The sequence below is a fragment of the Bufo bufo genome, chromosome 4 (genome assembly GCF_905171765.1).
Source record: "Bufo bufo chromosome 4, aBufBuf1.1, whole genome shotgun sequence".
In the NCBI taxonomy this organism is placed as follows: Eukaryota; Metazoa; Chordata; class Amphibia; order Anura; family Bufonidae; genus Bufo; species Bufo bufo.
In genome coordinates, this window is record NC_053392.1 from 397,346,731 (window position 1) to 397,363,878 (window position 17,148).

The 17,148-nt window shown below is 43.8% G+C and overlaps 1 protein-coding gene across 1 annotated transcript in view; it reads left to right on the forward strand.

Annotated features, from left to right (window-relative positions):
• The window catches only part of UST (uronyl 2-sulfotransferase), a 528,102-nt gene extending 513,943 nt beyond the window's left edge, over nucleotides 1–14,159 (forward strand). The window contains exon 8 of the mRNA XM_040429265.1: nucleotides 13,561–14,159. Within this exon, the coding sequence (XP_040285199.1) occupies nucleotides 13,561–13,850 (290 nt within the window). The 3' untranslated portion in view covers nucleotides 13,851–14,159. The remainder of the gene's footprint in view (nucleotides 1–13,560) is intronic.
• The last annotated feature ends 2,989 nt before the right edge of the window (nucleotides 14,160–17,148 follow it).

Below are 17,148 nucleotides of genomic sequence, written 5' to 3' on the forward strand. Positions count from 1 at the left end.
CTGGATCGCTCCAAAATGCTCCGATGCTCATATCACAAGGGCTGCTGGGGTGAAAATGTGGGTATGTCTGGGTTCAGCTCTGAACCCGGACAACCCCTTTAACCCCTTGCCGACGCTGGACGACAATGCTTGTCCTAAACTGGCCGGTACTTAACGCCTTAGGACGAGCATTCTCGTCCTAGCGTTAACCGGCTGTCCCACACACGCTGCTGCGACCAGCAGCAGGGGCCCGGCTGTTACTGACAGCCGGTCCCCTGCTGTATCTGAAAACACTGATGCTGGCGGATTAACCCCCTGTATGCCCTACGGTCACACTGACCGCGGCATACAGGGGTTTTGCGGCAGCTTGCACAGATGCATTGTGCTGTATTGAAACAGGGATCCCATAGTGGGACATAATAAATAAAATAAAAAAGTGTTTTTTAATAAAAAAAAATGTTAAGGTTTTAAGTAAAAAAAAAAAAAAAGTGCCATTTCCCATGATCAAGCCATGTACAATAAAATAGGCATATTGGGTATTGCTGCGTCCGTAACAATGAACTCTATCAAAATATCACATGATCTACACCATCAGGTGAACGCTGTAAAAAATTAATAAAAACTGTCAAAATAGCAATTTTTCATCACCTTGCCTTACAAATTGGGAGGTGCTGACTTAACCCCCTTTTCTTTGCAGACTTGCCTTACAAAAAGCATAATAGTGAGTGATCAAAAAGTACTATGTACCACAAAATGGTACTAATGGAAACGTCAACTCATCCCTCAAAATATTAGCCCCCACATGATCGGCAGAAAAAAAAAAATATGGCTCTTAGGCCTCATGCACACGACCGTTTCTTTTTGCGGTCCGCAAAAACGGGTTCCGTTTTTCCGTGATCCGTGACCGTTTTTTCGTCCGTGGGTCTTCCTTGATTTTTGGAGGATCCACGGACATGAAAAAAAAGTTGTTTTGGTGTCCACCTGGCCGTGCGGAGCCAAACGGATCCGTCCTGAATTACAATGCAAGTCAATGGGGACGGATCAGTTTGACGTTGACACAATATGGTGCAATTTCAAACGGATCCGTCCCCATTGACTTTCAATGTAAAGTCAGGAGTTAATATACCATAGGATCAGAGTTTTCTCCAATCCGATGGTATATTTTAACTTGAAGCGTCCCCATTACCATGGGAACGCCTCTATGTTAGAATATACCATCAGATTTGAGTTACATCGTGAAACTCAGATCCGACAGTATATTCTAACACAGAGGCGTTCCCATAGTGATGGGGACGCTTCTAGTTAGAATATACTATGAACTGTGTACATGACTGCCCCCTGCTGCCTGGCAGCACCCGATCTTTTACAGGGGGCTGTGATCAGCACAATTAACCCCTCAGGTGCTGCACCTAAAGGGGTTAATTGTGCGTATCATAGCCCCCTGTAAGAGATCAGGGGCTGCCAGGCAGCAGGGGGCAGACCCCCCCGGCCCCCCCCCCCTATTGTAATATCATTGGTGGCCAGTGTGCGGCCCCCCCCCCATTGTAATATCATTGGTGGCCAGTGTGCGGCCTCCGTCAGCCCCCCTCCCCCCCTCTATTGTAATTTCATTGGTGGCCAGTGTGCGGCCTCCCCTCTCCCCCCCCGCCCGATCATTGGTGGCAGCGGAGAGTTCCGATCGGAGTCCCAGTTTAATCGCTGGGGCTCTGATCGGTAACCATGGCAACCAGGACGCTACTGCAGGCCTGGTTGCCATGGTTACTTAGCAATATTACAATATTAGAAGCATCATACTTACCTTCTGCGCTGTCTGTGACCGGCCGGGAGCTCCTCCTACTGGTAGGTGACAGGTCTGTGCGGTGCATTGCTTAATGATCTGTCACTTACCAGTAGGAGGAGCTCCCGGCCGGTCACAGACAGCGCAGCAGGCAAGTATGATGCTTCTAATATTGTAATATTGCTAAGTAACCATGGCAACCAGGCCTGCAGTAGCGTCCTGGTTGCCATGGTTACCAATCGGAGCCCCAGAGCGATTAAACTGGGACTCCGATCGGAATCTCCGCTGCCACCAATGATCGGGGGGGGGGGGGAGAAGAGGGGAGGCCGCACACTGGCCACCAATGATATTAATACAATAGAGGTTGGGCCGGGGGGGGGGGGGCGCACACTGGCCACCAATGATATTAATACAATAGAGGGGGGGCTGCACGCTGGCCACCAATGATATTACAATAGAGGGAGGGGGGGGCCGCACGCTGGCCACCAATGATATTACAATAAAGGGAGGGAGGGGGGCCGACGGAGGCCGCACACTGGCCACCAATGATATTACAATAGAGGGAGGGGGGGGCCGCACTGGCCACCAATGAAATTAAAACTGGGGAGGGAGGGGGGTCTGCCCCCTGCTGCCTGGCAACCCCTGATCTCTTATAGGGGGCTATGATATGCACAATTAACCCCTCAGGTGCAGCACCTGAGGGGTTAATTGTGCGGATCACAGCCCCCTGTAAGAGATCGGGTGCTGCCAGGCAGCAGGGGGCAGTCATGTACACAGTTCGTAGTATATTCTAACTAGAAGCGTCCCCATCACTATAGGAACGCCTCTGTGTTAGAATATACTGTCGGATATGAGTTTTCACGAAGTGAAAACTCATCTCTGAAAAAGCTTTTATGCAGACGGATCTTCGGATCCGTCTGTATGAAAGTAACCTACGGCCACGGATCACTGACGTGGATGCCAATCTTGTGTGCATCCGTGTTCTTTCACGGACCCATTGACTTGAATGGGTCCGTGAACCGTTGTCCGTCAAAAAAATAGGACAGGTCCTATTTTTTTGACGGACAGGAAACACGGATGCGGCTGCAAAACGGTGCATTTTCCGATTTTTCCACGGACCCATTGAAAGTCAATGGGTCCGCGAAAGAAAACGGCACAACGGCCACGGATGCACACAACGGTCGTGTGCATGAGGCCTTAGAATATGGCGAGAAAAAACATTTTTTTTTTCACAAATGCTTTGTGTAAAAGTGGTAAGACATTTAAAAAAATATATATTAAATTGGTATCTCTGTAATTGTACTGATCAGCAGAATAAAGATAATTTGTTGTTTTTTCTTTTCCTTGTTCGCCGCAATAACAAAACCATAAAAAGCAGTGACAGAATCACTATCTTTTGTTTATCCTGCTTCCCAAAAAGCTAAATAAAAAGTGATAAAAAATTGATCAACTAGAACCAATGATAACATCCCAAAAAATAAAAGCCCTCACAAAGAAAATAAAAAAAAAGTATGGTTCCCAGAAAATGGCTGTACTAGTACCCCAGAGGTTGTTCAATAGCAACATGGCGCCAGTAAACGAATCCATCAAAATCTGTGCTGCAAAAGCCAAATGGCGCTCCTTTCCTTCTGAACCCTGCAGTGCACGCCCACATTTATGGCATTTCAGTACTCAGTAGAACCCGCCTAACATTTTAAAGGGCACGGTGTGTCTCAGATGGTATACGCTGGGCATAGCACACGGGCAGTGAAATTTGATATCTGTGGAGGACTTGTAATTTTCACTTTGTTCGGTCCTCCGCTGTGCATTAATTTCTGCAAACTATCTGTGGAGTAAAAATGCTCACTCCACTTCTCAATAAATACATTGAGGGGTGTAGTTTCCAATATGGGGCCACTTCTCAGGGTTCCATTTATTATTTCACCCCAGAGCCTCTACAGTTGTCGGCAAAAGATGCGGAAATCATCACAATGTACATCAAATGCACATGGTGCTCTTCTACTCCTGGGTCCTATGGTATGTCCAGGCAGAAGATTAGGGCCACGTGTATTGTGTTTATAAAACCAGGAAGCATGGCACAATAATAGGAGGGCGTGCATTTCACACTGGCACACGCTGGGCACAACACATTGGGCACTGAAATGGCACATCTGTGTGAAAATTGCAATTTTTACTTTTCACCTTCTGCTGTGAATTATTTTTTGCAGAACATCTGTGGGGTCAAAATGTTCACTACACCCCTTGGTACATACTGTGAGGAGTGCGGTTTACAAAATGCGGTCCCTTTTTGGGGGTTTCTTATTTTATTTCACCTCAGAACCTCTTGAGTTATCGGCCAGTGCTGTATAACTCACCAATCTAGGTCACAAATGCACTTGGCGCTCTTTTTCTTCTGAGCCCTCACATGTGCGCATACAGCAGTTTATGACCACATATGGTGTGTTTTCGCATTCAGGAAGAAATGGGTATAAAATTGTGGGGTTCTTAAAGTGCTTCTACCACCAGAAATACAGGAAGTAGCTGACTGATATAGCGATGCGCTAATATCAGCACTACATAACAGTATGTTTCTAACATTTGTCCCTGCAGCCGTTTTTGTAAAATAAGCACTCTTATAGTATGCTAATGAGCCTCTAGGTGCTATGTGGGCGTAAAATCAGCACCTAGAGGCTCCGTCTACTCACGCTTTATCCTGCCCAGGTCCCCTGTTCTGCCCGCCCAGCTCTTCTTGATTGATTCCACGGTCCACCGCATCGTTGACGAAATCCCGCGCCTGCGCCGTTCATTTCTGCATTAGGCGCAGTGAGTGAAGGCCGCTCTCCTGATGCCGGCTTCCTCACTGTGACGTAGTCGGCGCAGGCGCAGTGAGGAATCCGGCACCAGGAGCGCATCATTCACTCACTGCGCCGAATACAGAAGTGAACAGCGCAGGCGCGGGATTTCATCTGCGATGCAGGGAACAGTGACATCAATCAAGAGGAGCTGGGCGGGCAGAACAGGGGACCTGGGCGGGATAAAGGGTGAGTGGCCGGAGCCTCTAGGTGCTGATTTTATGCCCACATAGCACCTAGAGGCTCATTAGCATATCATAAAAGTGCTTATTTTACAAAAACGGCTGCAGGGACAAATGTTAGAAACATACTGTTATGTAGTGCTGACATTAGCGTATCGCTAAAGTTAGTCAGCTACATAACAGTATTTCTGGTGGTAGAAACTCTTTAAAACAACATTTTCTTGTAAAACAAAATGGAATATTTCATTTTCACTGCCAAGTGTTTTTGAATTCTATGAAACGCCTAATAGGTCAAAGTGCTCAATACACCCCTTGAAAAATTAATTGGGGTGTAGTTTCCAAAATGGAGTCACTCTTTGGTGGCTTCCTCTGTAGTGCCTCAGAGTCTCTACAAATGCAATGCGGTGCCCTCCAAAAGCATATTGCGCTTTCCCTTCTGAGTCCTGCGGTGTGCCCATACAGCAGTTTATGACCACATATGGTATGCTGCTGTATTCAGTATAAATTGAATAATAAATTGTGGGGTCTTTTTTCTCCTATTGCCCCTTGCGAAAATGAAAAATGTAGGGGTAAAGCAATATTTTATTGGAAAAAATGAAAATTTTCATTTTAACAGCCTAGTGTTTCAAAATTTCTATTAAACGTCTCTGGGGTCAACGCTGTCAGTACACCCTTCAATTAATTCCTTGAGGTGTGTAGTTTTCAAAATGGGGTAACTTTTTTGGGGTTTCCACTGTACTCGTACCTCAGGGTCTCTTCAAATGTGACATGGTGCCTGAAAAGCATTGCAGCAAAATCTGCCCTCCAAATTACGACCACATATGGGGTGTTGCCGTGTTCAGGAGAAAATGCGTAACAAAATTTGGTGTGATTTTTATCCTATTACCTCTTGTAAAAATGAAAAATGGGGGGCTTATGCAACATTGTAAAAATAATTTTTTTTATTTCTTCTACTAAAGTCATGTGTCTCTAAATTCTATGAAACACATGTGGGGTCAAAGTGGTCAGTACACCCTTAAATAAATTCCTTGAGGGGTTTAGTTTCCAAAATGGAGTCACTTTTTGGGGGTTTCCACTGTAGGGGTTACCTCAGGATCTCTTCAATGTGACATGGCGCCCTAAAACCATTTCGGCAAAATCTGCCCTCCAAAACCCATATGGCGCTCTATCTTTTCTGCTCCCTGCCATGTGCCCATGCATCAGCTTACAACCACAAATAGGGTGTTGCTGTGTTCAGGAGAAAATGCTTAACAAAATTTGGGGTGATTTTTAACCTATTACCTCTTGTGAAAATGAAAAATGAGGGGCTTTTGCAACATTTTAGTGGAGGAAATTGAAATTTTAATTTTTACAGTCATGTGTTTCTAAATTCTGTTAAACGCCTCTGGGGGTCAAAGTGCTAGGGTTGTTGCGGGTAGCTAGCATCACAGAACATGAGCGCGCTCATGTTCCCTCAGCAGCACAGGGGAGAAGGAGTCACTCTCTCCCTCTCCTCTGTGCCACTGCTGCCAATAAGAAGAGAGGAGCGGGCGCACTGCACCACCAATGAAAGTTAAAGGGAACCTGTCACCTAAAAAACGCCTCCCAAACCACCAGAATTACCTTAAAGGGAATCTGTCACTAGCATATTAACAATTTGTTTTTAAGTACATTATATCCATATGTCTTGTTCTTTTTATTGTGAGTCTTGTCATTTCTTCAAAAAACGCTTTTTATGATATGCAAATGAAGCTGTAAGGAGCCCAGAGGGGCGTTATTCTTTCTCCACGGTGCCCAGGAACGCCCCTCTGAAGTGCCGTGCCCGCCTGAATTTGAAAACTAATAACTCCTCCAAGTTCAGCTAAATCGCCTCCCAGAGGCGAGGCTAAGTGCTCCCCCTCCCCCAGCACCGCGCTCAGCGGCAAACACCCCCGATCCTCCTCTCGCCTGCAACCGAAATCCCGCGCAGGCGCAGTGTCGGCGATTTAGCTGGCTGAGGAAACAGCGAACACGTCACTGGGATCGGCGCATGCCCAGTGACGCTGTTGAAGCTGTTGCCCTCAGTAGTCTTATCATAGCGCAGGCCCAGGAAATCGCCGGCACTGCGCCTGCGCGGGATTTCGGTTGCAGGCGAGAGGAGGATCGGGGGTGTTTGCCGCTGAGCGTGGCGCTGGGGGGGAGCACTTAGCCTCGCCTCTGGGAGGCGATTTAGCTGAACTTGGAGGAGTTATTAGTTTTCAAACTTAGGCGGGCACAGCCCTTCAGAGGGGCGTTCCTGGGCACCGTGGAGAAAGAATAACGCCCCTCTGGGCTCCTTACAGGTTCATTTGCATATCATAAGAAGCGTTTTTTGAAGAAATGACAAGACTCACAATAAAAAGAACAAGACATATGGATATAAGGTACTTTATTACACATGGATTCATAAAAAAAAAAAATTGTTAATATGCTAGTGACAGATTCCCTTTAAAGTAGCCAGCAATATGTTTCTAAAGATCCTTTTCTTCCTCCGGCCAGATGCACCAAAATCTTGAAAAATGAACTTTAATCCCCTGCACATGCTATGTAACAGCAGAGTTCGAAGTCAAGGGGGCAGCGGCCTCCTCGCTTCAAGTCAAGATAACCACGCACCCTTTCCCTGCTTCTTCGCTTTTAATTGACAGCCAGCCGATAGTTTTCGGCTGTACAGCAAAGCCGGTCGAAGTCTCACGCATGAGCCCTGACGTCTCAATTAATGTGTCTGCACATTGCTGTATACCGCTGTTAGGTAGTTTTCAGCGGCTCAATTCTCTGGCTCCCGGGTGTGAGTGCACGTCAGAACGTTTACGTGCGCGGCTGTCAATCAGAGGTGATGGAGCAGGGAAAGGGGGCGTGGTTATCTTGACTTGAAGCGAGGAGGCCGCTGCCCCCTTGACTTAAAACTCTGCTGTTACATACCGCATGCAGGGGATTAAAGTTCATTTTTCAAGATTTTGGTGCATCTGGCTGGAGGAAGAAAAGGATCTTTAGAAACATACTGCTGGCTACTTTAAGGTAATGCTGGTGGTTTGGGAGGCGTTTTTAGGTGACAGGTTCCTTTTTTAATACAAATACAGGTGCCAGTAGCAGAATCACATAACCGCAATCAGCAGCAGCTAACCCCTCAGGTGTGGCACTTAAGGGGTTAACTGCCGCTGATTGCAGCTCCCAGCTATGTGATTCTGCTGCCGGCACCTATATTAAAGGTTAATTATCATTGGACGCCTCCTCCCCCCAGTTTTAAAATCATTGGTGTGGCTGTGGCAGCTTCTGATCAGAGCCCCAGCAGTGTAATCCTGGGGCTCCGATCGGTTACCATGGCAGCCAGGACGCTACTGAAGCCATGGTAACCTCCCTGCTCCTGTGTGTACTATGCACAGGACAGCAGTGAGAGTGTGAACTCCTATTCACCCTAATAGAGCTCTATCAGGGTGAATAGGACAAGAGATGAAAAGATCCCAGGTTCTCGCCCCTAACGGGGGGAAATGGTTATTCAATAAAGAGTGGGGAAAAAAAGTTTAAAAAAAAAAAACACACCAAATGATTAAGTATAAATCACCCCCTTTCCCAATTTTACATATAAAATATGTAAACAATAAATAAACATATTGCATATCGCCACGTCCGAAAAGTCCAAACTATTAAAATATAAAAAAATCTCCTATGCGATGAACGCCGGAACAGAAAAAAAAATTATAACTAAAAACTGTGCGTTTTGCCATTTTATTAAATGCGGAATGCACGCGACTTTTTTGGCGTTTTATTTTGTTTTGCGTGGTATCCAGTATTGCAATACTTTTTTATGGTATTTAAATCAAATCAAAATGTTGGTATCGCAACAACCCTAGTCAGTACACCCTTCAATAAATTCCTTGAGGGGTGTAGTTTCCAAAATGGGGTCACTTTTTGGGGGTTTTCAGTCTGTAGGTAGCTCAGGGTCTCTTCGAAGGTGACATAACAACCGAAAACCATTCCAGTAAAATCTGCCCAAACAGCAATTTACGACCACATATGGGGTGGTTCTGTAAACCACAGAATCGGGATAATAAATAGTTTTGTTTTGCTGAGTTTTGAATAACTTGAGGGGTGTAGTTTCTAAAATGAGGTAATTTATGGGTGGTTTCTACTATGTAAGCTTCACAAAGTGACTTCATAACTGTGTTTTGGAAATTCTCTTAATATTTATAAAAATTGCTTCTAAAATTCTAAGCCTGCTAACATCCTAAAAAAATTAAATGACATTTACAAAATGGTGCCAACATTAAGTAGCGATATGGGAAATGTTAACTGATAACTATTTTATGAGGTATCACTATCCATCTTAAAAGCAGAGAAATTCATATTTAGAAAATAGCACATTTTTCCAAATTTACTGTAAAAAAATGAAAAAATTATAAATGTGAATCATATTGACTAAAATTAACCACTATCATGAAGTACAATATGTCACGAGAATACAATCTCAGAATGGCTTGGATAAGTTAAAGCATCCCAAAGTTATTACCACAGAAAGAGACACATGTCACATTTGCAAAAAATAGTCTGGTCCTTAACCACCCCAGGACCGCCGTACGCAGGATTGTGTCTTTGCGGCGGTCCTGTTGTTCTGGGTGGACGCGCCGGTGCGTCCTCTCGCGAGACGCGAGATTTCCTGTGAACGCGCGCACACAGGCGCGCGCGTTCACAGGATCGGAAGGTAAGCGAGTGGATCTCCAGCCTGCCAGCGGCGATCGTTCGCTGGCAGGCTGGAGATGTGATTTTTTTAACCCCTAACAGGTATATTAGACGCTGTTTTGATAACAGCGTCTAATATACCTGCTACCTGGTCCTCTGGTGGTCCCCTTTGTTTGGATCGACCACCAGAGGACACAGGTAGCTCAGTAATATGTTGCACCAAGCACCACTACACTACACCCCCCCCCCTGTCACTTATTAACCCCTTATTCACCCTTGATCACCCCTGATCACCCCATATAGACTCCCTGATCACCCCCCTGTCATTGATTACACCCCTGTCATTGATCACCCCCCTGTAAAGCTCCATTCAGATGTCCGCATGATTTTTACGGATCCACTGATAGACTGATCGGATCCGTAAAAATCATACGGACGTCTGAATGCAGCCTTACGGGGGAGTGATCAATGACTGTGGTGATCACCCCATATAGACTCCCTCATCACCCCCCTGTCATTGATTACACCCCTGTCATTGATCACCCCTCTGTAAAGCTCCATTCAGATGTCCGCATGATTTTTACGGATCCACTGATAGACTGATCGGATCCGTAAAAATCATACGGACGTCTGAATGGAGCCTTACAGGGGAGTGATCAATGACTGTGGTGATCACCCCATATAGACTCCCTGATCACCCCCCTGTCATTGATTACCCCCCTGTAAAGCTCCATTCAGATGTCCGCATGATTTTTACGGATGCACTGATAGATGGATCGGATCCGCAAAACGCATCCGGACGTCTGAATGAAGCCTTACAGGGGCATGATCAATGACTGTGGTGATCACCCCATATAGACTCCCTGATCACCCCCCTGTCATTGATTACACCCCTGTCATTGATCAACCCCCTGTAAAGCTCCATTCAGATGTCCGCATGATTTTTACGGATGCACTGATAGATGGATCCGATCCGCAAAACGCATCCGGACGTCTGAATGAAGCCTTACAGGGGCATGATCAATGACTGTGGTGATCACCCCATATAGACTCCCTGATCACCCCCCTGTCATTGATTACACCCCTGTCATTGATCAACCCCCTGTAAAGCTCCATTCAGATGTCCGCATGATTTTTACGGATGCACTGATAGATGGATCAGATCCGCAAAACGCATCCGGACGTCTGAATGAAGCCTTACAGGGGCGTGATCAATGACTGTGGTTATCACCCCATATAGACTCCCTGATCACCCCCCTGTCATTGATTACACCCCTGTCATTGATCAACCCCCTGTAAAGCTCCATTCAGATGTCCGCATGATTTTTACGGATGCACTGATAGATGGATCCAAACCGCAAAACGCATCCGGACGTCTGAATGAAGCCTTACAGGGGCATGATCAATGACTGTGGTGATCACCCCATATAGACTCCCTGATCACCCCCCCTGTCATTGATCACCCTCTGTAAGGCTCCATTCAGACATTTTTTTGGCCCAACTTAGCGGAATTTATTTATTTTTTTTCTTACAAAGTCTCATATTCCACTAACTTGTGTCAAAAATAAAATCTCACATGAACTCACCATACCCCTCACGGAAACCAAATGCGTAAAATTTTTTAGACATTTATATTCCAGACTTCTTCTCACGCTTTAGGGCCCCTAGAATGCCAGGGCAGTATAAATACCCCACATGTGACCCCATTTCGGAAAGAAGACACCCCCAGGTATTCCGTGAGGGGCATATTGAGTCCATGAAAGATTGAAATTTTTGTCCTAAGTTAGCGGAACGGGAGACTTTGTGAGAAAAAAATTAAAAATATCAATTTCCGCTAACTTGTGCCAAAAAAAAAAAAATTCTATGAACTCGCCATGCCTCTCATTGAATACCTTGGGGTGTCTTCTTTCCAAAATGGGGTCACATGTGGGGTATTTATACTGCCCTGGCATTCTAGGGGCCCCAAAGCGTGAGAAGAAGTCTGGTATCCAAATGTCTAAAAATGCCCTCCTAAAAGGAATTTGGGCACCTTTGCGCATCTAGGCTGCAAAAAAGTGTCACACATCTGGTATCTCCGTATTCAGGAGAAGTTGGGGAATGTGTTTTCGGGTGTCATTTTACATATACCCATGCTGGGTGAGAGAAATATCTTGGTCAAATGCCAACTTTGTATAAAAAAATGGGAAAAGTTGTCTTTTGCCAAGATATTTCTCTCACCCAGCATGGGTATATGTAAAATGACACCCCAAAACACATTCCCCAACTTCTCCTGAATACGGCGATACCACATGTGTGACACTTTTTTGCAGCCTAGGTGGGCAAAGGGGCCCATATTCCAAAGAGCACCTTTAGGATTTCACAGGTCATTTACCTACTTACCACACATTAGGGCCCCTGGAAAATGCCAGGGCAGTATAACTACCCCACAAGTGACCCCATTTTGGAAAGAAGACACCCCAAGGTATTCCGTGAGGGGCATGGCGAGTTCCTAGAATTTTTTATTTTTTGTCACAAGTTAGTGGAAAATGATGATTTTTTTTTTTATTTTTCATACAAAGTCTCATATTCCACTAACTTGTGACAAAAAAATAAAAACTTCCATGAACTCACTATGCCCATCAGCGAATACCTTGGGGTCTCTTCTTTCCAAAATGGGGTCACTTGTGGGGTAGTTATACTGCCCTGGCATTCTAGGGGCCCAAATGTGTGGTAAGGAGTTTGAAATCAAATTCTGTAAAAAATGACCTGTGAAATCCGAAAGGTGCTCTTTGGAATATGGGCCCCTTTGCCCACCTAGGCTGCAAAAAAGTGTCACACATCTGGTATTGCCGTACTCAGGAGAAGGTGGGGAATGTGTTTTGGGGTGTCATTTTACATATACCTATGCTGGGTGAGAGAAATATCTTGGCAAAAGACAACTTTTCCCATTTTTTTATACAAAGTTGGCATTTGACCAAGATATTTATATCACCCAGCATGGGTATATGTAAAAAGACACCCCAAAACACATTCCCCACCTTCTCCTGAGTACGGAGATACCAGATGTGTGACACTTTTTTGCAGCCTAGGTGGTCAAAGGGGCCCATATTCCAAAGAGCACCTTTCGGATTTCACAGGTCATTTTTTACAGAATTTGATTTCAAACTCCTTACCACACATTTGGGCCCCTAGAATGCCAGGGCAGTATAACTACCCCACAAGTGACCCCATTTTGGAAAGAAGAGACCCCAAGGTATTTCGTGATGGGCATAGTGAGTTCATAGAAGTTTTTATTTTTTGTCACAAGTTAGTGGAATATGAGACATGAGACTTTGTAAGAAAAAAAAAAAAAAATCATCATTTTCCACTAACTTGTGACAAAAAATAAAAAGTTCTATGAACTCACTATGCCCATCAGCGAATACCTTAGGGTGTGTACTTTCCGAAATGGGGTCATTTGTGGGGTGTTTGTACTGTCTGGGCATTGTAGAACCTCAGGAAACATGACAGGTGCTCAGAAAGTCAGAGCTGCTTCAAAAAGCGGAAATTCACATTTTTGTACCATAGTTTGTAAACGCTATAACTTTTACCCAAACCATTTTTTTTTTACCCAAACATTTTTTTTTTATCAAAGACATGTAGAACAATAAATTTAGAGCAAAATTTATATATGGATGTCGTTTTTTTTGCAAAATTTTACAACTGAAAGTAAAAAATGTCATTTTTTTGCAAAAAAATCGTTAAATTTCGATTAATAACAAAAAAAGTAAAAATGTCAGCAGCAATGAAATACCACCAAATGAAAGCTCTATTAGTGAGAAGAAAAGGAGGTAAAATTCATTTGGGTGGTAAGTTGCATGACCGAGCAATAAACGGTGAAAGTAGTGTAGGTCAGAAGTGTAAAAAGTGGCCTGGTCTTTCAGGGTGTTTAAGCACTGGGGGCTGAGGTGGTTAAGGTGAAAAATGCCTGGGTCCTTAAGGTGTTAAGCTAGGTTGTTTTGTTTGATGTGACTTGATACAGTAGGCAACTTGTTCTATTTTTTGTTCTTAATCTCACTTTATCCCAGACCATAAGAAAATTGTCATTATTTTCAATCAAATATATTATTTGTATTAACCTATCTGTTGCTTTGTTCCTCAGAACACAGAAAACTTGGAAATTTGACAGTGACAGTGAAGAAAACATTACCAACTCCCAATGCCCTACAAGTTTTGTACCAACGAATGAAATATGAATATGAGTTTTATCACTATGTTAAAGAACAATTCCATTTGCTGAAGAGAAAATTTGGGCTTAAATCACATGTTAAAACCATACCCAGTCAAAAAATCTCTGTACCAGTACCCATTCCTGTGGAAACGGAAGAACCCATAGAAGATGAGGAGGAGCAAAACGATGAGAAGTGGTTAGAGGACATTTACAAAAGATAAAAAGTTGTAGCCTCACAACTATGAGAGAACATCCATTTCTTAAGCTTTTTTTATTGTTAAAAAAAAATTCTTAAGGAACATGGTTAATGCTTAACTGCATTAACACTTTCCCACATGTTGGGTATTAGGGAAATACTTGTGCCCGATTTTGCGGGTTGTGTTTACTTTCATTTTTATGTTCAGAGTAATTAATAGGAGTGTTAAGAAATAAGAAATACAGCACAAGGACTTGAGCTTTTTGCCAGTATTTGCAGGAAAGTTTTACTAGTGTTATCATCCTTTGCAGAATGATGAATGTGTAGACGACATTGTGACTTATTTCTCCAAATTATTTTTTGCACTTACAGTAAGTTGCGTTACACAGCAGTCATAGCCATTGCAACCCAGGAGCTCCAAGGGTGGCTCTTTAAATAAGAGAGCTACATCATACTTTAATATATTGTTTTTTCATGACCAGAAGAACATCGGTACGGAAAATGAAATTGTACACATCGACATGTACTTGTCATGTTAAAACTGAGTAGGGCTTCCAGAAATATCTAGAGCTTTCTTTATCTTCTAAAAAGAATAGGTGTGTTTTACCACTGAGAACAGGGTTTTCTTAAGCTGATGCAGACAGCACAAACTGATCCCTCAAGATACAATAGCCTCAGGATACAATGTTTTCAAAATAAAATGGTCTTTATTTGGCCTCAGATCGAGACCCAACCAATCAACATGGTCATTTCTCCAGTAAAACACCTTTATTGATTTTAGTAGCTCCATTTTACAGTACAGTGTGGTACTACTTGTTCTGTACTGCCCTGTGTCTGTGCCAAGATAAGCTTTTCCTTTGCGTATCGGGTGAGGGTGGCTCTATTTTATGCTTCTAATACACTGTGTAATGTACAGCAGTGTTCCTTCACTCCAGTCCTCAGAGCCCACCTACCGGTCAGGATTTGAGAATATCCCATAGAATGAATACTTGTGGTAAGTCCTGATGCATTGACACTAATTATATCACCTGCTCAATACTAAGGAAATCCTGAAAACATGACCAACAGGTGGCCTCTGAGGTCTGCAGTTGAGGAACACTGCTGTACAGGACCCAGGAAAAGCTCCTGTCATAGACAGTGATTTACAGCTCTCGGCTTCTATCCTGACTGTTAGGCCTATTGCACACGACCGTATGGCTTTTTCAGTGTTTTGCGGTCCGTTTTAAACGGATCCGTTGTTCCGTTTTTTGTTTCCGTTGTGTTTCCGTTTCCGTTCCGTTTTTCCGTTCCGTTTTTCCATATGGCAAATACAGTATACAGTAATTTCATAGCAAAAATTGGGCTGGGCATAACATTTTCAATAGATGGATCCGCAAAAAACGGAACGGATACGGAAGACATACGGATGCACTTCCGTATGCATTCCGTTTTTTTGCGGACCCATAGACTTTAATGGAGCCACGGAACGTGATTTGCGGCCAAATATAGGACATGTTCTATGTTAAAACGGAACGGAAAAAACGGAAACGGAATGCATACGGAACACATTCCGTTTTTTTTGCGGACCCATTGAAATCAATGGTTCCGTATACGGACCGTATACGGACCGCAAAAAACGGCCAGTAAACGGGAAAAAAAAACGGCCGTGTGAAAGAGGCCTTATATGTAACGACTTGCTTAATCTGTCTTGGTTATCTGCATATTTTCCTAAATCAACATTTTCTTATCTTGGGATAACATTTTAGGGATTTTGAACCAATTATCATTTTTTTTATACAGCTAGAGACTCTAGTTACAATGGTTTCAACATACAATGGTCGTCCTGGAACCAATTAATATTGTAACTGGAGGGACTGCTGTATTTTAAAAGCTTGATGCAAAGTGCACTGACTTTTAACTTTCACACTCGCGTTGGGTGCGGATCCGTCATGGATCTGCACAGACTGATCCGTTCAGATAATACAACCGTCTGCATCCGTTCAGAACGGATCCGTTTGTATTCTCTTTAACATAGCCAAGACGGATCCGTCTTGAACTCCATTGAAAGTCAATGGAGGACGGATCCGTTTTCTATTTTGCCAGATTGTGTCATAGAAAACGGATCCATCCCCATTGACTTACATTGTGTGTCAGAACGGATCCGTTTGGCTCAGTTTCGTCAGACGGACACCAAAACGCTTGCAGTGTTTTGGTGTCCACCTCCAAAGCGGAATAGAGACTGAACGGAGGCAAACTGATCCATTCTGAGCGGATCCTTTTCCATTCAGAATGCATTAGGGCAAAACTGATCCGTTTTGGACCCCTTGTGAGAGCGCATGACGGATATCACAAACGGAAAGCCAAAATGCCAGTGTGAAAGTAGCCTTAAAGGGTTATACCCATCTCAGACATTGGTTGAATATCACTAGGATATGCCTCCAATGTCAGATAGGTGCGAGTCCCACCTCTGGGAATTTAATAAGGATTTTAGAAATAAAACCTGCACCTGCACCATGCCACCTCCACTTGGACAAGTGTGAAATGAAAAGTAAATTTTTAGTACCTTTTCGATTCCACAATATGGGCTGTTCAAGTTTTTATGAATTGCATAGAGTTAGAGCTAAGACGCAGTGTATACTCAGCCTGTGTTTTGCATATAAGTCAGGAAAAAGGTCTGATATGTATCCACAGAGCTCCATTCAGCTGTCAGTGTCCTTTTGACCTCCATTATGTTGGTATGCTTTGGTATACTTTTTTTGGCTCTATAGGAAAGCTCAACAGTCTATGCTTTCTTATACGCATAGCAATTGCAAATAGAAATGTATATTGCGGGGTGTACTTTTTTATGTTTTGTCTTATGATAGGACCCTATGGGTGATACATTCCTATACAGTGACATACATCAAAGCTATACATCGGGAAATCTTCCCAAAGGTATACATTTGGGCAGATTTGCTAAGACTGGCATTTCCTATGCCAGTCTTAGGCTAAAGTTCATTGGTGTGAAATGCGCCAAATTTATTAGGAGGCTCAGGACTAAATCTATGCCAGCTATGAGATTACACAGATTTGAGTTTTAATTTATGGCCGTTTCTGCATAAATTTTCAGGCCGCAACTAGCCGCCTCCTCCTGCTAAGCCCTGCCTTCCCACAAATTATGTTGCAAATATGGTTTGTGCCATAATTTTTGTCTTTTATGTTACGACTGTTGCATAAATGCTTTAATACATCTGCCCTAATGCCCCCTGTGCTTCATACAGTTATAACAAACCTCTGCCATATACTTATTTTAGGCTCTAGTCTACAGGATTTTTTTTTGTGGGGGGGGGGGGGATGCTTCTGCA